The following is a 23,112-nucleotide window of genomic DNA, read 5'->3' as shown; positions in this document are numbered from 1 at the left end:
TATCCAGGGTTATGGTGGAGCATACAGAGGACACAGTTATGAAAACTTCTTAGACATTACCAAACACCTTGAAGGAAAGAGTCACTGGGCCTGGGGGCTCAGGGCTATAGTTTTGGAGGATCTCATGGTCAACTGGCATACCATAGTCCACAAAAACAATGCTCTTATGTCGGTGAGTAGCAACTGGGATCTCGAAAGCTCGTAAGTGGCTATCTAAGGTGCAGCTATTGGTCTCTCCCTGTGTGAAGGAAAGAAGAGTGATGAAAGTTGAAGTTGCGTGAAAACCATTAGTCCAGTGGACAAATGGACCACGTAGACATCAGTCTCTATGACCTGAAATCAGAAGAACTAAATGGTACCTGGCTACCTCTTCCAACTTCTAGGACAGGGATCGTATTAGAAGGTCCTAGATAGAAGGAGCTCTGGTAGCGTAGTGGTTACGAATCGGGCTGCGAACCTTAAGGTCAGCGGTTCAAAACTACCAGCTGCTCCGCGGGAGAAAGATGAGGCTTTCTACTCCCGTAAGGATTTACACCCTCGGAAACCCTGTACAGGGTCGCTATGGGTCGGAACCGACTCGAAGGCACTTAACAACAATAACAACAACAGATAGAGTGCAAGGAAATGTGGAAGAAAACTCAAAATCGTAAAAACTGCCAGCACACTAGTCAGATAGAGACTGCTGGAACCCCTGACCATGGCTGTTGGCGACCCTTCAGCTCTAGAATTGAACTTACCCCCATGGCTCAATTTTCAACTAAGCAATGGTAAGTATGCACTTGAGCAAGTGTGGGGAACATAAGGCCTGCAAAATCATGTAGCCTAGTCCTCTCAAGGCAACCGCACTTCCAGCCATCACACTGTTGTTGTTATTAAGTGCCTTGGAGTCAGTTCTGACTCATAGTGACCCTATATATGGTTTTCTAGGACCAGCTGGTGGGTTTGAACTTCCGACTTTGTGGTTAGCAGTCCAATGTTCATCCTATAGTGCCACACCAGGACTCCATTGTTGTTGTTGCTATTAAGTGCTGTCGAGTTACTTCCGACACAATGACCCTGTATAGACTTTCTGAGGAGCAGCTGGTGAGTTTGAACCACTGACTTTGCGGTTCAGACTGACCTTGCAGTTCAGCGCATTAACCCACAGCAGCACACCAGGACTCTAATCATCACACTGTTGTCATTGTTAAGTGAAATTGAATTGGTTCCAACCTGTAGTGACCCTGTATAGGGTTTCTAAGGAACAGCTGGTGAGCTTGAACCACCGACCTTGTAGTTCAAACCGTTTTTTGCAATTCAGAGCATTAGCCCACAGCACCACATCAGTCATCACATTGGGGTGAGTTAATTAAAATGTTTGAGCAAATACAGCCAGCTAATTTTTAAGTTGCTAATTTTGTATGGCCCACAAATGATGTTATAAACGTTGGCAAAAAGAGCCTTCCACCCCTGCATTAGAGGTACACACGCCACAGAATGGTCAACCACTACCAATCAAAAGGGCAGCGTTTACCCAAGGACAAAATTCAATAGGATTGGGGGAAAAAGGAAGAATGGGAATAAGGAACACAGGGAGGAAGCGGGATAAGTGATCTTACACTGAAGGGCTTGCAACCTTTGAAATGAAATAAAGTCTATGATTATTGAATGAAAAACTGATGATCTGCTTTGTAAACCACCACTGAACTCACAATAAAAGTATTGGGTAAATGAACAGAAACTAATTTATGTTACACAATATCTAGAGATAGTCTTATGTTCTTTTAGTAGTTCTGTGATATTCCTGACAGGTAGTTTTCCACTTACGGGAAAATGTGCTTCACTTCTTCCTTCCTGATGTCATATCACAGCCAGCTTGTGGTTCCTTGGGGGTTGAGCCCAGAAGAGATGAACCTGGAGAGTTTGGTAAGGAAAGATTATTCTGGGTCTTGCATGAAAATTTGTGAAATTTCATTTACTCCCTGTAGGCAGCAGAGTCCCCAGAGGTCACTGCTTGGGGGGAAGAAATGTTATCTCATCTCCCACCTGATAAGGACACACAGTGCTGTGTCTGGTCTTAGAGTCACTCAATATCAGCCCCTCCTACTGACCATAAGAGGGCAGCAGTGACTGGCCCTCCTTCCCTTCTGTAGGCAGAGGGTCTACACTCAACATTTAATGAATTGTCAAATCCTCCTAACCTCTTCTCACTTTCCATCTTTCTTCCTGCTTCTCTTTTTAATTAGCTCACAATGTTAGACTCAGTCTGGTCTCTGGGTCATTCTGGGGAGAACAGACACAAAGAGGAAGAAAATAAGAGAGAAAAAGCAAAAAGAGCTGTTTTCAGTCCATTTAGTGAGTTGAGCAAGAAATGTTCATTGGGCCAGGCCAAATGTCGCATCAGCATAGAAATACCACAAAATTGGACAGAATTTCACATTTATTGGGTAAATGCATGCAGGTACTATGCTTGGTGCTGGGGACCCCAGTGAACAAACATGTCCCTATCCTTGAGTTCACAGTCTCATGAGAGTGTGATGGGTCCTGGGAGAGGCTGTGGAGTGAGAGACAGGACAGGCAAGGCTGAGCCTTGAAGGATGTGCTGCCTTGGATCCACCCAAATTTTTTTCTACATCTTCCCACAGGCTCCGTCATTAATTCAGTGGAATTGTGTCAAGTGCCTGCTATGACATCACCAGGAATCCTAAGGTAAACAAGAACAGGGTCCTTGCTCTCATGGGGTTCATTTTGAGAGCCATATAATAAGTAAACCACCAAAAGTCAATTCAAATAGGATCCACACGGTGAGAGCCACATATAGACTGGTCTTAGGTGCTGTCATGTTGGTTCCAACTCAACGATCCAATGTACAACAGATGAAAACACTGCCTGGTCCTGTTACAGGAATGTATACTGTGGGAACCCAAGTACAATGGACTGGCTGGGGCTGTTCTCAGGAAGCCATGCATAAACTGAAATCTGAAGACTGAGTGAGAACTAGCCAGGAAATGGGGGAGATCTTGTAGGCAGAGGGAGCAATCTGGGAACATGACAGGAGAGAGGTTGGCACATGAGGAAGGTGGTAGAGCTGGAGCTTAGATAAGGAAGAGGGTATCTCTAGAGGAAGCTGAGGAGGGCAACAGGGGCCCCCTTTTGTAGAGCCTTAGAAGACATGTCGCCCTTAACTAGAGCGTAAGGAGCTTGCCACAACACTGCGTAACACAGATCAGATGTGCTCTCTTTTGAAGAAGAGCAGGCTGACTGGGCTCAGGCAGGAGGGAGGGCAGGACAGCTCAGTGGTGGCTGTGGACATTCAAAGGCAGCAGGATGCAGGGGGCAGACTTCAGGTCCTTAGACAACAGTTTCTCCAAATTTAGAACAGACATTCTCCTTCTGGGAAAGGGTCCAGGAGGGGCTGTGGGAGCCAAGAAGATCTGATAGTTCAAGCCCACATCTCTGTAGCCTTCCTGGCCAGTCCTTCAAACTGAGCTTTCTCATAAGCCTCCAGTGGAGCAGGTGGGAATGAGTTTCATGTTTGAGACAGGGACATTGAGGCCTGTGGAGGGTCAACGACTTGCCCAAGAACACACAGTAGAATGCAGGTCCAGGTAGACCAGTCTAGGCATCCAGAGTCTGAGCTGGATTCTCTGTGCTTCAGGCCTGGACCTCAGTCTTTGTCTCTCCATCCGGGGCCTCCTCCTTGTGGAGGGGCTCCAGGCAGCCAGGGTCCATGGCCTCCTCCAGAGATGCTGGCTTCTCAGAACCTTCTTCAGGAATTCCATTTGGGGCACTTGTGTCAGCTTCCATTTTCTCCTTCAGTTTCCGTTTGAAGAAGCCAATCTGTGGGGAGACAAAAACGGAGTAAGCAAACAATCAACAGCGCACTTTGGATCAGACTGCGTCAGTGAAACGTGAAAACTCTGTTTGTGTTCCTAAATCACAGATGCTACAAACACGTGGTGCTCAGATGGGGTGATGATACCTACTGCTCACAATTTCTGGCAATCTCTTAAAGCTATGCATTGGACAGTTTGTTCTTTAGGCTCATCAAAATGTCAATTACTAATATATCAATATTGCTTCAATTGCAATAAATGTGTCACAGGAATGCAAGGTGTTAATAGGGGAAACAGGGTGCAGGGATGGAGGGACTATATAGGGACTATATTTTAGACACAATTTTTCTGTAAATCTAAAACTATTCTAGAAAACAGAGGCTATTTTTAAAAGGTCATGCACCAATCTTTTAGGTAGGTGAACTGACAATATCTAGTATTACTAAAAGATAGAACCAACATCTAGAAAGTACTTATTAGGTGCCATGTGCTGGCTATTGGAAGCTTAAAACTCATTGATCCAGCAATTCCCCTTCTAGGTATCAATCCTAAATAATATTTGGACAAGTGTGTAACTGTATAGGTGATGGTGTTTATGTGCGGTGGAGTCGGTTCCAACTCATAGTGACCCTGTACAGGGTTTCTGAGACTGTAAATCTTTACGGGAGCAGAACGCCTCATCTTTCTCCCGCAGAACAGCTGGTAGTTTAGAACTGCTGACCTTGCAGTTTGCAGTCTGATTCATAACCACTACGCTACCAAAGCTCCTTAACTATATAGGTAATAAGAGTATATTTGGGAGGAGGGGAAGACATTTTATAAAACAGGTGTATGTTAGAAACAATTCAAATCCTCATCTATAGGAAGCTTATTAAATAAACGGTGGCACATTTTGAGTAGTCTTTGGTTAAAATGCAAGAGGTGGTCCAATTATGCTGTTATGGAAAACATCAAGATATAAGATTAAAAAAAAAAAAAGATATAAGATCAACTGGAAAATATAAACTCCAGGCAGGAGAGCATCATTCCACTTACATCTTCTAGATATATACAGAAAAACTGACTTTCTCATACATATATAGGTACATATATGAGGGGGCTTCAACAAGTTCATAGAAAAATGGAGTGAAAAGGTAAAGGAATTTGATGGATAGATATACAGGCTGAACAGGTGTGGGAAGGAAAGGGGGAGTATACCTATGCATATATATAGCTGGACAGAGGGTATATGTATGTGGGTATTTATATTTGCTGCAAATAATATCAATGAGTGTGGTAGAGCATACAGGGGCAAAGTGATGAAAATGTCTTAGATATAAGCAGGCCTATTAAGGGAATGAATTGTAGGACTCAGAGGCTCAGCATCATAGTTTTAGGGGACACCTAGGTCAATTGGCATAACATAGCCCACAAAGACGGTATGTACATCCTACTTTGGTGAGCAGCAACTGGGGTCTTAAAAAGCTCATGAATGGTCATCTAAGATACAACTGTTCTTCTCTCCCTGTCTGAAAGATGGAAATTGAAGAAACATGGAAACAATTAGTCCGGTGCACTCATAGACCACATGAACATCAGTTTTCACAACCCTGAGACCAGAAGAACTAGATGGTGTCTAGTTACCACTAAGAAGCTCTGGTAGTGTAGTGGGTTATGAGTTGGGCTGCTAATCACAAGGTCGGCAGTTCAAAACTATCAGTCACTCCACTAGAGAAAGACAAGGCTTTCTGCTTCCGTAAAAATTTAACAGCCTCCAGAAACCCTATTCAGAGTTGCTGTGAGTTGGAACCGACTACACAACCAGTTACCACTGCCAAGCACATTGCAGGATAATGCTCTAGACCACAAGGTCAATATGAATCACAAGGTTGGTGGTTCAAATCCACCAGTCTCACCTTGGAAACCCTAGAGAGGTTCGGTATAAGTCAGAACCAACTCGAAGGCACTTAACAACAATACACAGAATGGGAGAAAATGTGGAACAAAACTCAAAATCACTAAACAGACCAGGTTTACTGGACTGAGAGAGACTGGTGGAGCCTCTGAGACTATGGCCCTAAGTCACTCTTCAGACCTGGAATTGAACTCACCCCGATGGGTCAATATTAAGCCAAACAACAGACAGGTCTATAAGGGGTATATATACCTTAAACTCAACAGACACTTGAAATCAAAAGGGCAGCATTTATCCAAGGAAAAAGTTCAGGCAGATTAGAAAAGAATGATGAATATAAACAGGAAACCCAGGGAGGAAACGGAATAGTGATTTCAATTGTGGAGATTGCAATCAATGAGATGAGACAAAATGTGTACAGATTGTTGACTGGAAAACAGATCTGCTCTATGAACCTTCACCCAAATCACAATACAAAGTTAAAAAGCAAAACCAAAAACAAAGATCATGGATTTTTTCCACAAACTTTCTGAAGCCACTTCATACATGTACAAAAAATTATAAAACTGGAGAAATATAAACTAAATGGTTTTTAATGTACAGGGTCGCTATGGGTCGGAACCGACTCGAGGGCACTTAACAACAACAACAACAACAACAACAACAACAACTCTAGACGAGCAATAGAGAGCAGTTTTTATTTTCTAGGTCCTCATTTGAGCCTTTTACATGCAACACTTGACCGCCCCCCCATTTCACCCCAACTACTCTTCACCTGGTTAGCTTCTTATCCTTTAAATCCCAGATCAAATGCCCTTTCCACACAACCTAGCTGAAGCCTTCTGTTATAGGCTCCAGAGCACATAGGCCCTTTTTATAATCCCCTCATGCTTGTTCCTGTCTGTCTTCCCTTGTGACCTCCAAAAAGGCAAGAACCATGTTTATGTATGCACCTCTGTTTCCTAGTGCCTGGTACAATGCCTGGCACTCAGGAAGCCCTTGACCTAGAGACATTCTTTCCTCTCCCTTGAATATTTCATTCTGGGGTGAAAAAGTCTCTCTTGCTCTTCGGACCTCAGTCACCTTAGCTGAAGAAGGAGGAGGTTGATTGAGACCCTTTCTAGCTTGAATGCTCCCTGGTCTTGGGATTCTCCTCTCTGATGCCTGTTAATTCTCCCTGTCCTAAAGCTGTCTTAGCGATGCTCAAAATTTCCAGAAGCTCCCACCTTGTGGAGCACTATGAAAATCATCAGCAGCAACAGGAGTCCGCCGATGCCACTCAGCACATAGAGATAGAGCATGTTCTTCTCATACACAACATCAACCTTCATGATGACCTGGGAGGAGGGACGAGAGAAAGGCAGGGAAGAAGTCCTTTTTACCTCTGAGATTACCTTTGACACAAGTCCTGATTCCTAGGTTTACCAATCTTCATCTGGACTGTGACCCTCTCTCTCTATAGAGCCTCAGCTTCCCATCAGCCCCAGGGTAAAGTACCAGATTCTTAGCTCAAAACTTTCTAGAATCTGACTTCTGTTTACCCTTCTAGCTTCATCTTCCCTTCTCCTTCTCTACCTGCCAGTCAGCCGGAACTTCTAGCTCTCCACCCTGGGCCTCTGAACTTGCTGCTCTTCTCATTGTGCCCAGTTCTTTACTGGGTGGCTATTGGGCTGATATCCCTTTGATGAGCCAACATTCCTCTTTGCATATGAGTCTGCAACATCTCAGACAGGTGGTCTTGAGGTCTGTTTGGGGGGCTCACTTTCAAGGAAGCCTTTTCAGTACTATGGTTCTGGCTATTGGAAGGTTTTATCTGTGCTCAGCCCTGTAGCCCTTTCCTTGCTAGCTGTGCTCTGGGCTCCTCAGTCCATTCAACTGTCTGTTTCCCCAGGGGAGGTACCTGGGCCAGGGAAGCATTGCTGCCGTAGAGGTGGAAGTGTTTGCTGCTGTTGAAGGAGATGGAGAGGGAGGTGCAGAGGCTGAACATGGAGGGGGCCTGTGAGGGAGTGCGAATAGGCATCAGGGTCACAGAGAACAAGGATCAAGGACCAATGGACTTCTGAACCTACTCAATGGAGAGAAGTAGAGAGAAATGTACATAGTGTGGGGTGCCACCTCTCTTCAAGTCTCACGGTAGCATCTTAAAGTGCCACCTGGCACGGCTGGGAGGAAAGCTTTTTGATTTTCTTATATGATAAGGAATATGAACTACCCGTAGGCCCAGGCAAATAGACCTGTACATTTAAAACAAATCATCATTCTGTTTCCTCAGCAATTGTATAAATATCGGGGATTTTTTCATTAAGATAGATAAAAGAAATGGAAAAAACCTATCTGGTAGGGAAGCCCACTCACCACTATGTAGCCAAGGCTTCTGCGCCCCCACAACCACATCCTGTCTGTTATGAGCAGGTGGATATTACCTCAATCTCTCCCACGAGCTTGAACTCTCCAGTTACTTGGATGAGGGTCTCCTGTTTGAAGATACCCGGGCAGTGGAACTCGGTTCCAGGGAGGCAGGGCTGATGTAGACAAGGAATAGTGGGGAAATCCGAGAGGTTTGTCTCCCGCTTCCCCCTACGCCCTCACATTCTGCCCTACCCCCCCCTACTCCCCCACCTCACGTGCCTGTACCTCAGCAGCGGCACTGGGCAGCCTCTTCAGAACCTCATGATGACACATGACAGGAGGCTCCTAAGAATGATGGGATGGGGTCCTTAGTCCAGAGCAAAGAGAAGACACTAGCACCAGAACCTAGCATTCCTTGCCACCAGCCCAGGTAAGACCTGGCTATTCCATTTCTTCTCCTGCACTGGCCCTTGGTGGGTCCAGACACCACTGAGTCAGACAGGATTCTGTCATCCTCTCTCCCTTCCTACATCTCTAGCATCCATTTCTGAGCCCACCCCTAATAGACCCTTGTTCCTTCCCCACTCTGGGGAGTACTCACCGTCTGCACACTCCAGCTGTACGTGATGGGACCCTTGCTGTGAGACTGTGGCACCCCAACCAAGGCCTCCAGGGTGGGCATGTCATGGTTGTGGATAGAAGGCTGAATCCTCACCTGCACAGAGAACATGGGGCTGTAGAGCTCTGCATGCCAGTCTCGCAGCTCTGGTCCTCCAGATTCTCCCACCTCCTCCAGACTCAGTGACTAAGTCCCAAGAGCCTGTTCTTTGTTAGTAGTGTGGAGTGATCAAGCACACCAGGCCCCTGTTCCCAAGACCTTAAGGGTCTCGGGTACATCTCCTCCCTGCTTTCTCCATGTGGCCAACTGCTCAAACCCTGCCAGGCCTTGTTCAAGTGTTCAATTATCATCTCTGGAGGTTTTGCTGACTCTCAAAGGACAGGACAACATCCCCTCCTGTGTCTCTACAACACTTTAAATCCCCAGCAGGATGGCAGTTTATTTTCTTGTATATCTGTGCATCCACTGTGAGCTTTGTGAGGGCAGGAGCTGTGTGTTTTTTCACCTTTAATTCCCTACTTGATGGCACAATACCTAGAATATAATCATTTAGCAAAGATAAATGGAAAAAAGTTATTGCACCAGCTGGTGCCATAGAATTTTACTTGTCTGCTAACTAAAGGGTCAGTGGTTCAAATTCACCACTCACTCAGTAGGAGAAGATGTGGCGGTCTGCTTCTGTAAAGATGACAGACTTAGAAACCCTTTGGAATAATTCTCGACTATTCTATAGGGTCACTATGAATTGGAATCTGCTCCATAACAACGTTTAAAAAACTTTAAAGATGGAAAAATCATTTGCATGACACAGGCTGGGAAAGCCTCATTTCAGCAACTGTGCATTTGTATGAACGTTTTCCAGTATCTCTTAAGAGTTTTCTATGCTAAAGCTAGGCTACACAGAAATATCCACGAAAAGTGACATACGAGAGTCACCAAGGAGGACATATCAAGGGCGGCTGACAGAACCAAAGGCACGGACATGTGAGCTGAGGAAATGGGTAGCAATTTCTTTGGAGCGTCCTATTACTTATTTATTAATTCAACAAACATTTGTGGACATTTGGAAACATACCAATTAAACTTAAAAGACCTAATGAAAGAGAGGAAACGCTGGTGGTGTAGTGGGTTAAGCATTGAGCTATTAACCACAAGGCTAGTTCAAACCCACTAGTTGCTCCATGGTAGAAAGATGAGGTTATCTACTCCTGTCAAAATGTACAGTCTCAGAAACTCTAGGGTCATAGTCTTATAGGGTCTCTGTTAGTCGGAATTCACTCAGTGGCAGTGGGTTAATGAAAGAGGGAAGTTTCACAGTGGTGCAGACAGTTAAGCGCTCAACAACAAGCTGAAAAATTGGCACACTAAATCCACCCAGAAGTACCTCAAAAGGCAGCCCTGGCAACATGCTTCAGAAAGGTCACAGCCTTGAAAACCTTATGAAACAATTCTACTTTGACACACATTGGGTAATAACAATGACCAATGAAAGAGGTAGCATTTGAGCTGAACTACAAAAGAGAGACCAGTTCTCAACAGATGAAGATGAGGGAGAGCATCCAGAGAGGAAAAAGATAGGGAATTAGGGCAGCACCACATGACTGTGCAGTGGCTGGAGGACAGGGGATCTGGGAAGGCGAGATAGATAGAGATGAAGCTGGAAAGGTGGATTGAGATCACATTGTGCGACCTGGAAGACCTGAGGGGAAAGAGCTGGGTACCATCTACCAGGCAACAGGGAGCTATGGAAGGTAGTTGAGGAAAAAAGTGGTTCCGGGGAGATTTATCCATTGCAGGCATGAGATGAGCAGGAACTAGGAAAGGTGACTCTAAAGCCCAAGTTGGAAACCTATCTCCATAGTCCAGGTGCAAGAAGATGAGGAACTGAGCCTGCGCAGTAGCAGGGACAACAGGGAGAAGTGGATGGAGACCACAGAACTTGAGGAGGCAGTGGGACTCGGCGTGGAGAAAGAAATTCATTCAGACTTGGAAGTTATGCTTTAGGGAATAAGGATTCCCACAAGCCAGAAAAAAAAAAAAAAATGCTGCTTTATAGGGACAAGATGATAAATTTGCTTTAGGACATGTTGAGAGTAAAGTTCAAGAGGAACAATTATGTGCAAATCAAAACCATAAGAGGTGCCACTTTAGCCCCAATGTTATGATGTGCCGTGGAGTCGGTTCCGACTGAAAGCAACCCTGTACAGGGTGTCTGAGGCTGTAAATCTTTACAGGAGCAGAAAGCCTCATCTTTCTCTCACGGAACAGCTGGTAGTTTAGAACTGCTGACCCTGAGGTTAGCAGCCTGATTCGTAATCCCCAATAAGATGGCTAAAATTAAACAAACAAAAAAAACCTAGAAAATAATAAGTGTGGTGATAGTGTGATAAAATTGAAACCCTATCACATTGCTGGTGGGAATGTAAAATAGTGCAGCTACTCTGGAAGACAGCTTGGTTATTGATGTTGTTGTTAGGTGCCATCAAGTTGGTACCGACTTATAGTAACCCTATGCACAATGAAACACTGCCCAGTCCTGGGCCAACCTCACTACTGTTGCCATGCTTGAGCCTATTGATGTTGCCACTTTGCCAATCCATCTTGCTGGGGGTCTTCCTCTTTTTCTCTGACCCTCCACCTTACCAAACATGCTATCCTTCTCCAGCAACTGGTCCCTCCTGACAATATGTCCGAAGTAGGAGAGACGAAGTTTGGCCACCCTGGCCTCCAAGGAGCACTCTGGCTGCATTTCTTCCAACACAGATCTGTTTATTCTTTTGACAGCCCATGGCACTTTCAATATTCTCCTCCAACACCATAACTCAAAAGCATCAATTCTTCTATGGTCTTCCCTATTCACTGTCCAGCTTTCACATGCATATGAGGTTATTGAAAATACCATATCTTGGATCAGGTGCACCTTAGTCCTACATCTTTGCTCTTCAACACTTTAAAAAGGTCTTGTGTAGCAGATTTGCCTAATGTAATACGATGTTTGGTTTCTTGACTGCTGCTTCCATGAGTGTTGATGGTTGATCCAAGAAGAAAGAATTCCTCGACAACTTCAATCTTTTCTCTATGATAAGAATGTTGTTTATTGGTCCAGTGGTGAGGATTTTTGTTTTCTTGACATTGAAAAGCAATCCATACGGAAGGCTGTGCTCTTTGATCTTCATCAGTAAATACTTTAAGTCCTCTTCATTTTTAGCAAGCAAGGTTGTATCATTTGCATATAGCAGGTTGTTAATGAGTCTTCCTCTAATTCTGATACCATGTTTTTCTTCATATAAGCCAGCTTCTTGGATTATTTGCTCAGCATACAGGTTGAATAAGTATGGTGAAAGAACACACCCCTGACACACACAGCTTGGTGGTTTCTCAAAAAGTTAACTGTAAAATTATCATATGACCCAGAAACTCCACTCTTAGGTATATGCCCCAGAGAATGGAAAACAGATGTTCAAACAACTACATTCACATGCACATTCAAAGCAGCACTCTTCATAATAGCCAAAAGGTAGAGAGAGCCCAAATGTCCACCAATGGATAAATGGATAAACAGAATATAGTAGATAGATGTAGTGAAAAAGGAGCTCTGGTAGCATAATAGTTACAAATTGGCCTGCTACCCACAAAGTCAGCAGTTCAAAACTACCAGCAGTTCTGCAGGAAAAAGATGAGGCTTTCTGCTCCCATAAAGATTTACAGCCATGGGAACCCTATGCAGGCAAGGTTGCTATGAGTCAGAACTGACTCCACAGCACACCACCACCACCATGTAATGAAATGTTCAGTCATGAAAAGGAATGAAATACTGAAGGAGCTCTGATAGCGTAGTGGTTACAAATTGGGCTGTGAGCTGCAAGGTCAGCAGGTCAAAACTACCAGCTGTCCCACGGGAGAAAGATGAGGCTTTCTGCTCCCATAAAGATTTACAGCCTCGAAAACCCAGTACAGGGTCGCTATGAGTCGGAACCGATTCCACGGCACATAACAACAACAACAACTGATAAAACAAAACTGAATCCAGTGCCATCAAGTTGATTCTGACTCATGTTGTTGTTGTTGTTAAGTGTCGTTGAGTTGATTCCGACCCATAGCCACCCTGTATAGGGTTTCCAAGGAGCAGCCGGTGAACTTGAACCACTGACCTTGCAGTTCAAAAGACTGTGCTTTAGCCCACAACACCACACCAGGACTCATTCTGATTCATAGTGACCCCCATCAGGTTTCTGAGGCTGTAAATCTTTTATGGGCACAAAACCCTTCATTTTTCTCCCTTGAATCAGCTGGTGGATTTGAACTACCAACCTGCAAAATGATGAAAACTTCTTAGATATTATCAAACTTCTTAAGGTAAGTTGCTCAGCCTGGGGGCTCAGGACCATAGTTTCAGGGGACCCCATGGTCAACTGACATAACAAAGTCCACAAAGAGAATGGTCTACATCCAACTTTGGTAAATAGCATCTGGGATATTAAAAACTCATGAGTGGCCATCTAAGGCGCAGCTATTGGTCTCTTCATGTGCAGAAGAAAGAAGAGTGACGAGAAATGAAGATGCCTGGAATCAATTAAGCCAATGGACTAATGGAACATGTGAACATCAGTCTCCATGACTGAGACCAGAAGAGCTAGACGGTGCCCAGCTACCACTACCAACTGCCCTGAAAGGGATCACATTAGAAGGTCCCTTATAGAGTAGGAGAAAATGTGGAACAAAACTCAAAATTATTTTTTAAGAAGACCAGATTTACCAGTCAGAAAGAGGCTGGAAGAACCTGAAATTATGGCCCTCAACCACCCTTCTTGTCTGAAAGGGAACTCATCCTCGTGTTCCAATTTTAAGCCCAGCAGTAGATAAGCATATAGGGGGGACACCCACACTAGTAAGGTATGCTCCCCACGGAATGGTCAACCATTCAAAATCAAAATGGCAACATTTACCTAAGGACAAAGCTGAGAAGGAATGGAAGGTGGGTGGAATGAAAATGGGAACCGCAAGGAGAAAGTGGAATAGCTGTTGTTACAGGGAGGGGATTGCAATCTTTGAGATGAAACAAAATGTAGGATTTGTTAAATGTGAAGCTGATGATCTTGTCTGTAAATCTTCACTTAAATCACAATAAAAAGTTTAAAAAAGTAATAAAAAGAAAAAAAAGAACTGCCGATCTTTCAGTTAGTAGTCTACTGTTTACCCTGCAGGACTCCTAACTTACAATAAACTCCAATTATGAGAGTTGATCTTGTGGCCAAAAGGACCTGACCAATATGGCAGCTTCAGGACATGAATAGATCACTGGTGCTCCATGCCATGGCGAGTTTTAAGGGCACTGTCTGGGTTTGTTGTTAAGTGTCGTTGAGTGGTTCCGACTCATAGCGACCCTGTATAGGGTTTCTGAGGAGCGCCTGGTGAGTTTTAACTGCCAATCCTGTGGTTCAAACCGATGTTTGTGGCTCAGTGTTTAGCCTACAGCACTACAACAGGACTGGGTTTAGGTAACAGGGAAATCTTCAGTAGGAGTGGCTGTTTGGTGGACTAGCAGTGGGAAGCCAAATGCATGGTGGATAGAGGGATGGATAGAGTTGTCCAGCCCAGATGATGCTTTCAAGTAAGGAGAGGGCGGACGCTCAAGGGACTTGAGTTGGTTCCAGGTTGAGTGAGGCTGAAGTTTAAGGAGGCTTCCAAAGTAGCACTTCACCTACCTGACTGGGCTAACCACCTCCACTTCACTTCCTCAGTTCCCTGAGGAGCACTTTACAGGGAGGTGTGGCACTACAGGATAAGCACTCATCTCAAGGGTTTGAACTATAAGGTGGGCCGTTCAAGCTTGCCAGTTGCTCCTCAGAAACCCTATATAGGGCTGCTATGAGTCAGAACCAACTCAACCAGCACTAACAACAACAACAACAACAAAACAACTTATTTAAAAATTTCACAACCCCCTGTGAGGTTCTTAGTTAAAACTCCATTTTCCATAGGTAGAAGTCCCTGGGTAGCATAAACGGTTAAACGCGTAGCTACTGGCTGAAAGGTTGGCAGTTCAAATCCTCCCCAGAGTGCCTCTGTAGAAAGGCCTGGTGTCCTTCTTTGGAAAGAAAACTATGAAGTACAGTTCTACTCTGGAAAACATGGGGTTGTCAAGAGTTGGAATTCACTCAACACCAAGTGATTTGGTTTTGTTGGTTACCGAAGGAGGGAACTGAGACCCGAGCAAGCCAAGGATACGGGATTCAGAGGCAGTCCTGACTCTTTACCATTATTCTGGGGTTGGGCTCATGCCACGCTAACCTCTTCAGGAAACCCGGGCTCTTTCCCGCAAACTGCACCAGAAGCCAATTCAACTACTTCTTTAAATCAGCCAGTTTAATGCAAATGAATGTCTGACTTCCTCAAAGACCATGTTCCCCTCCCCTCAGCGCTGTATCCTGCTGAGCTCACAGCAGCCCTTTTCTGTGGGCTCCAGCTGATGGGGCCACTTCCCTGTCGGGGCAGCTGCCCCAGTGTGTCCAGACTCTAGTGTGACCTTGAATGACTTCCCCCTTGGGGCCCTCATTTCCTTCACTATCAAATGAAATGTCCTCTCAGTGGTGACCTAGTGTCATGGGGGTGAGAGCTGCGGCTACTCTCCAGGAATACTTGATAGTGCAGTGGAGCAGCAGACAATCACTCAGTGATTAAACACATGGGTTTCTACCTTCAAATCTGTGCTCAAACCTGCTCACTTCCCCTGACAGCTGTGTAGCCTGGAAAATAGCTAAACTGGTCTGTGTCACAGATATGTTATCTGTAAAATGGGAAGGACAGTAGCTGTCATACAAGAATCATGAGATTATTGGAGGTTATAGATAGGAAGCACTAGGCATGTAGTCCAAAACTCCTGTTTGGTGAGTGGGAATTGTAAATAAATTGCTTCTGTGTTCATAGATCTGTTTTCTCTTGAGGACAGGGACTCTGTTATTTCTTACTGCTCCAGCGCCTAGCAAGGTACCTGAACTAGAAGAGTGGTTCATGAAATGTTTTTTAAAAAAAAAAAGGTTCTCTAGATATGGCATCAAAAGCATGAGCAAAAAGAGACAAAATAGATAAAAGGACTTTATCAGAAAGTAAGAAGATGACCCACAAATTGTATGTATATCCAGAATCTATAAAGAATTACTATCATCAATAACAAAAAGGTAACCCACTCCATTAAAAATGGGCAAAGGTCATCTTGTCTAGATGGGTCTGGTAAAAGGAGATGGGGATAAGATTCTTATGATTCAATAGTGAGTAATTGTTATCATGACTAATTGCAACTGTCACAACTGTAAAGGTAGAAGTTTTGTAACAAAAACAGGGACGTAACGTAGTTAATCTTACAGTCCAGAAACAGAGGATCCTAGAACCATCAAGGGAGAAGAGCATGAGCAGAATGCGGGACCTTATCCAGAGAGGTAACACCAGAGATGGAGGCAGAGATAAGGACATGGAGACTCTAGACTCATGGAAAGAGAGGGACTGAGAGCTGGCCACAAGGAGGCAGATTTGCAGAACGTGCCCTTTGGTGGTTTAAATTATTATATATGCCTGAGTGTTTTTTGTTTTTTAAAGAGATAAAAGGAATAGAGAGAAATACTGTTAACTGATGGTATATGGAGGGAATTATAATCATTGTAATGTAACAAAGTATATGATTTGTTGAATGTAAAACTGATAATCTGCGCTGTAAACTTTTACTCAATTCACAATAAAAACTTAAGGAAAAAAAAAATGGGCAACGGATTTTAATTGACTTTTCTCCAAAGAAGATACACAAAAGAATAAAAAACACATGAAAAGATGCTCAACATCTTAGGTAAATACAAAATCACCATGACAACCACATCATCCACACTAAGACCCAATTCAAGCCTGTGTGTTGATTTAGGTTCATGGCCACCCCATGTGGGTCAGAGTAGAACTGAGCTCCGTAGAGTTTTCTTGGCTGTAGTCGTTACAGAACCAGACTGCAAGGCTTTTCTCCGGTGGTGCTTCTGAGTGTGTTCAACCGCCAACTTTGAGGTTAGCAGTGCACCCCCACCCCCAGAGACCTTACCATGTATGGCTAGAATAGTAATAATAATAAAAAGTACAATAACAAGTGTTGGCAAGAATGTGGGGAAATTAGAACCCTCATTCATTGCTGGGAATGTAAAATGCAGCAACTGTGGAGAACAGTTTGCTTCTTTCTCAAAAAAGTTCAACACAGAATTCCATTCCTCAGCATATACTACAAGAAACTGAAAGCAGGGCTCTAAAAGCTACATGTCCACCAATGTTCCTAGAAGCATTATTCACAAGAGCCAAACAATGAGAACAACTCCAGTGCTCATCAATTGATGAATGGTAAAGAAAATTAGGTCTGTCCATATATGGTATATTACTCAGCCATAAAGAGAAATGAAGTTCTCATACATGATTGAACCTTGAAGACATGCTAAGTGAAATAAAACAGATTTAAAAAAACAAACATTGTATCATCCTACTTAAAGAAATATCTAGAATAAGCAAATTGCTAAAGACAGAAAGTAGATTAGAGTATACCAGGAACTGGGGAAAGGGACAATGGGGAATTATTTTCCAGTGAATGCATTTCTAGGGGAGAGTGATGAAAACTGGGAAATAAAAGTGATGGTTACTCAACATTGTGAATGTAATTAATGCCATTAAACTGTACCATTAAAAAGGTGAAGTTTATGTTGTATATATTTCATCACAATAAAACAAATAAAAACTAGGTTCTCTCCCAGAGCCCTTTTCACTCTCAAGTTTTGTGAGTCTAGAACCTATTGAGTTGTGGAGAGCAGCTAGTGAGTATCCTGCCTCTGGAAGTACCTACACAGGGCGTGAAGCTGCGTCAGATTACAGAACTGGGTGGAGGGCCAGCCTCATTGAAGATAGGACTGTGTCTAAACTGGTCTCTGAATCCTTAGCTCTCAGGTTCTCAAGACAGGACCTCTAAGAACATTTTCACATAAAGGGTCATACCTTATAGATGTGCTTGACATGCTGAATCTTGGGACCCTTGGGGGTGAAACTGATGTAGCGTGTGGAGTTTTCCTGGCTGTCAAGAGAAAGAAGAGCAAGATGGCAGAGACAGCAGCACACTCCGCAGGAGGACAGGGGCCTCGGCCAGGGCAAGTCTCTGAATTGCCAGTCATTGTACCACATACGGCACAGTCTTGATCTCACCGAAGCTTGACAACAACCTTGTGCTTCCCTGTGGAAACTGAGACTTCTGGGAGGAGTCCAAAGGAGAGAAGCAGGTCTGGAACCTGGAGCAAAGTGCTTTGGAGCTCAAGTCTTCCCCACATCACCTTCCCAGTGTTAACTAGTGTAGTCTAGGCCCCACTGTTCAGCTCCGAGATCATCTTGTCAGTCTCACTGGGAGATTGCGGACTCCCTCTCCCAGTCTTTAAATGGTCATGACTAGACTAACCTTCCTAACGTCACTCTCGGACCCTACCACTCAGAAACCATCAATGGCTCGCTGATTCACAGGTGAGTCAGGTCTAGTCTGGACCCGCCTGTCCTCCCAGTATGCCTTCCCATTGCTCCCTTGCACACATTTGTCCTCTGCTGAGCTTGTCCCCTCCTGCTCCATGCCTCCCCTACAATATTCTCTCTTATGAGAAAGTTCTCCCTCTTTCTTGACCTTGATCCAAATTTCACCATCCTTCAGGTACCAGGTTCAGGGCCTTCCACCTCTCCTCTGACCCACCCTCATCTTCCCCGGCTCCAGTTTCATAACACACTTCATCATCTGTTTGACATTTAAGCCAAAGCACTGGGCTTGGGCATTGTCCCTGTCCTTACTTCACTGAATCCTCTTGAGAAAGCTACTCTACATTTCTAGGCTCCGTTTCCTTTTCTGTAAATGAGAAAATACAACTAGTTGTCCTTCCCGTCACACAACTTTTTCAGATTCGCTGATTCCTTGAGTCTGAGTTTTTGATCTCTCCAACTTAACTGGAAGCTCCCCTAGAACAAGGACCATGGTGAACACTTTGCTCATAGCCTTTCTAAATCAACAACAACAAAAACAAGCAACTCACTGTCATCAAGTCAATTCCAGCTCTAAGCAACCCTGTATAGGGTTTCTGAGGCTATACGTCTTTTCAAGAGCAGAAAGTCTCCTCTTTATTCCATGGAGCGGCTGGTGGGTTTGAACTGCCTGCCTTGGAGATAGCAGTCCAGCTTTTATCCTTTTATCCAGCACCTCCAGGGCTCCTACAACACTGTTAGAAACAGTAAAGAACTCTCCTGGACCTTTGGAGTCACACAGACTTAAGTTCAAATACTGACTTCAGTACTTCCTGACTGTGTGACCTGGGCCAAGTACCTCCCTTTTCTGAGCCTCCGTTTGCACATTAATAAAATGAAGGGAGGTTTAGCTAGAAGTCCCATCAACCATGCAGGGAAGCCAGTACCAGCATATGATTAGCATTCAATTATTTTGTTTCATTCAATTATTGACCTTTACTCTCTTGAAGGTTGTAATTGGAATCAGTTCTAATTACTCCCTGGATTTAGAGGAAGAGGCCTGGGTGGGAGGAAGTTAGGTGGCTGCCCGAACAGACTCACTCACTCCTCAATGAGAATATTGATGGGGTACAAGACTGAGATTCTGGTGGTGTCCGTGTTGTCCTTCAGGAAGCCTGAGTCCTCGTTTTCACTGTGTTGGAGCAAGGGAGAGGTCAGAGTTAGGAGAAGGGTTTGGCCAAGACTGCATGGTAATCGGAAACCAGGATAGTGATGCTGACAGGGCTTGCTCACCAGCTCACGTTGGCATGCAGCTTAACAAAGTCCCCCCAGGAGCTGTTCAGCAGCGTGTGAAACATCACCTTGACAACAACCTGGCAGGGAAGGAGAAGGAATGAAGAAGCAAGGGCCTGGGCCTCAGGGAGCAGCCCTAGCCCCTCATAGTCCCATCCCCACTGACCATAATAGTAATCACCATTTACTGAGCATTTAGGAGCTCTGGTAGCATAGTGGTTACGACTTGGGCTGCGAACCGCAAGGTCAGCAGTTCAAAACTACCAGCTGCTCCGTGGGAGAAAGATGAGGCTTTCTGCTCCCATAAAGATTTACAGCCTCAGAAACCCCGTACAGGGTTGCTATGAGTCGGAACCGACTCCATGGAACACAACAACAACAACAACTGAGTATTTACTACATCTTAAACACTGGGTTAGGTGTTTGATCTCCATTGTATAGATGAGGAAATCTAGGCTCCCAATGGTTACATCACATATATAAGTCACAAAACAAATAATCCAATCTCAAATTTGTCTGATTCCAAAGTTCAGGCTTTCAAACATGACTTAAAATAGCCAGCATACATTCCTCTTGGGGTAGAGAGTTGCCAGTCACCATACCCCTTCCCTCTGCCAGCTCATCATCCCTTGGCTCCTTGGTTCCTAGGGACTTGAGGCACTCACCAAGCTGCCGGCCTTAAAGATGGGAGAGCTCACATTGCAAGAGAGGATACTGGTATGAAGCGCGGACTCCCCAGGACGCTCCTCACAGCTCACAGGCATCTGGCTGTGGGGCTACGAGTGAGGAGAGAGAGAGAGAGCTTTTTGATGGGCAAGAGTAAGGGTTTCCTGGATGCCCTCAGCCCATCTCCTCCAGGTTTCTGTCCCTGAACACTCAGAGAGCCAAGGCCAAAGAACTGGGCACAGACAGAGGCATACTACAAAGATGTTCATTGCAAAGGTGAAAATAGTGAAAAATAGGATACATTCAAGTATCCTAAAGAGATGGGAATGGTTCAGTAATTATGATACAATGAGAGGAGGCACTATCATGAGAGTGTTAAAATGCTGCTATACCTACCCACAGATTTAGCAACTATTTTTCAATGTTACCACTAGCTAGACCCTGTGCTAAGTATTATGAAGCGACTTAATCGTCATCACAGTCTTGTGCAGTAGAGATTTCGTGATTTCTCCTACTAGGTAACAGCAGGGATCTGGTAGGGACTTGAACCCAGATCTGTTTTCATTTTAGAGCTCAATTTCTTAATCACTCTGCTACATGCTCCTCAAAGAACCATTTAGTGTTGCTGAAGACCAATCACTCACGACCAAAGGGACCTCTCATTACACAACATTGAGTGAAAAAAAAACCACAACAAACTACAAAACCTAGACAAATAACGACATGGAGAACAAAATACCAATTCTTTCAAACAAACCGAACAAATAAATATACAGTGCAATGTGCACATATGTGTATAGAGACACAACAATATAAATGTATATAGGATAAGCTGACCACAAAGTCGGTGGTTCAAACTCACCAGCTACTCCTCAGAAACCCTAAATAGGGTTTCTATAAGTGCTGTCGAGTCAGTTCCAACCCATAGCGATCCTGTATAGGGTTTTTGAGGTAGAGGTTTTTTGAGGTGGGCTTGAACTGCCAACCTTGTGGTTCAAACTGACCTTGTGGTCTCATCCTGCAGCACATCAGGACTCCAGTAAGAAGGCTAACTTAGCAATTAAGGTTTTGTTTTTTTTTTTAAGTAAGAAGGATAAACACCAAAATGTTAAAAAATAGTCATTGCTGAGCTGCAGAAGTATCGGTGATGGTTTTCTTCTTTAAACTTCTCTGTAATTTTTAAGTTTCCATGAGGACCGTGCACTACTTTCATCAGAGTAATTTAGAACAGAAGCTACATTTAAAACAATCCAGGTCACCCTTCAGCAACACTGTGATTTGTTAGGGGATAACGGATCTTACTAAACCTTAACAGATTTTCTTCATCACCAGGCTTACATGGTGCCCGGTCTGCAAGCCTCTTTCCCATCCTTCATTTCAGCTAGCCCTGTGGGTAAGCACCACCATCCTCTGCTTCAAGATACATAGCTACAGGATGACCATCAGTCTAAGAATCCTGTTTCACACAAAGACCACTGCATTCCAGCTGCTGTCCTGGCTGCTTGCAGCTCAGAGGGGAGTGAAATTGCAGAGAGATGACGTCCATGAATGCGTTGCCTTCTCGCTTACCTTGAGCATCTCCACTTTGCGGAAGGAGAGTCCCCGGGGGTAGCTCAGGCCCAGATGGACCCAGTAGGCATCTTCTTCATTGTTCCTCAGTGTTAGCTCCACAGAGAAGCTGGCTGAGGGGGTCAGTCGCAGGACTCTGGATATGAGGACATCAGGAAACAGTTATGGGGTCAAGATGAGGGAAACAGGATTGGGGTGGGAATTTTGGAAATGAAGGATCCAGTAGGCCATAAGAAAATTAATCAATAAAAATAAGCACCTGTGTGCAGTCTTTGTATTTTGCCTTCTCATCTAATCCTGACAGACATCCCAAAGGAGGTATTATTACTCCCATTTCTCAGATGAGAAAACTAAGCCCAGAGAGGGACAATGGCTTCCCCAGACTACACAGCCAGTGAGTAGAGTTGGAAGTCTTTCATTCCAGCACATAACAGCTGCCTTAGGAAAACAGAGTGGAACAGAAAGACCTAGTGGGTTTGAAGGCTCACAGACCTTGTTTGAGAGAAAGACAGCTCCAGGTTTGCCTCACACTTCTTGTCCTCACCGCAGTTCTTCTCAAAAGGGACCTGAGAGGCCAAGAAGAAAGCACTAAGAGGTTCAACCCTCAGTCCCCCAGGTCCCCGGGCCTCCCTGGGTCACTGGTTTCCGTCTTACCTCCTTAGTCTCAGAATGTGGGGAGGGTCTCAGGATGGGCTGTATGTCCTTGCTCTGCAGAGACAGGAGAGATTAGTTGAGGTAGCAGAACTCATGAAACCGGGCTAGAGGAGCTCCAGGATCTGCTGGTCTGGCTATGGTCTGCCCCTCCCCAGGACAAGTCCCACTCTTCTGCCTCAGCTCCAGCTATCTGTGCCACCTTCCTCTCTGAGAAGGCAGCTGTGGCTCAGGGAGTCATGTTCCCTTTACTGGGAAGAAGATCTGGACCTTGGAAGAGCAGCCTCCAATAGTTGGTTCCTCCCACCCCCAGTTTCTTCCCTGGGTAGGAATTCTTTGCTGCTCAGCCTTCATGCTCACCTGCCCATGAATAGCTCTTTCATTTGGTTCTCCTCTGAGCCCCACCTCCCTGCAGCAGCTCTCCATCACTTATCAAACCAGGGCGATTTTTTTCCCTGATGTTCTACACTGGACCACACCCCATGCTGGGCACTTGGTATACACTAGGGAATACAACAGGCATATTGTCTCCTTCCATATATGGTAGGGAAAAGGAACAGACATTTACACTGAGGGGCCAAGTGTTATGATGAAACAAGTACAGGGCGCCTCGAAAACAGTAGAGAATCTTGGTGTGGTGCTGTAGGATAAGCACTGAACTGCTAACCAAAAAGTTGGCAGTTCAAACCCACCAATTGCTCCTTGGAAACCCTACACAGGGTTGCTAAGAGTCTGAACCAACTCAACGGCAC

General features: G+C 44.7%; 1 protein-coding gene across 1 annotated transcript in view; it reads right to left on the bottom strand.

Moving 5' to 3' along the window:
* Window positions 1-3,633: 3,633 nt before the first annotated feature.
* Window positions 3,634-23,112, bottom strand: part of ITGAL (integrin, alpha L (antigen CD11A (p180), lymphocyte function-associated antigen 1; alpha polypeptide)) — a 44,969-nt gene continuing 25,490 nt past the window's right edge. Inside the window, exons 19-31 of the mRNA XM_006871975.1 lie at window positions 22,364-22,417; window positions 22,194-22,275; window positions 21,710-21,843; window positions 20,140-20,250; window positions 19,475-19,554; window positions 19,287-19,373; window positions 17,687-17,762; window positions 8,660-8,773; window positions 8,344-8,403; window positions 8,133-8,231; window positions 7,610-7,705; window positions 6,936-7,046; window positions 3,634-3,819 (exon numbers count right to left, since the gene is read on the bottom strand). Of these exons, the coding sequence (XP_006872037.1) occupies window positions 3,634-3,819; window positions 6,936-7,046; window positions 7,610-7,705; window positions 8,133-8,231; window positions 8,344-8,403; window positions 8,660-8,773; window positions 17,687-17,762; window positions 19,287-19,373; window positions 19,475-19,554; window positions 20,140-20,250; window positions 21,710-21,843; window positions 22,194-22,275; window positions 22,364-22,417 (1,290 nt within the window). The remainder of the gene's footprint in view (window positions 3,820-6,935; window positions 7,047-7,609; window positions 7,706-8,132; window positions 8,232-8,343; window positions 8,404-8,659; window positions 8,774-17,686; window positions 17,763-19,286; window positions 19,374-19,474; window positions 19,555-20,139; window positions 20,251-21,709; window positions 21,844-22,193; window positions 22,276-22,363; window positions 22,418-23,112) is intronic.

The sequence above is a fragment of the Chrysochloris asiatica genome, unplaced genomic scaffold, assembly GCF_000296735.1.
Source record: "Chrysochloris asiatica unplaced genomic scaffold, ChrAsi1.0 scaffold00178, whole genome shotgun sequence".
In the NCBI taxonomy this organism is placed as follows: domain Eukaryota; kingdom Metazoa; phylum Chordata; class Mammalia; order Afrosoricida; family Chrysochloridae; genus Chrysochloris; species Chrysochloris asiatica.
This window is presented reverse-complemented; position numbering and strand designations above follow the sequence as displayed.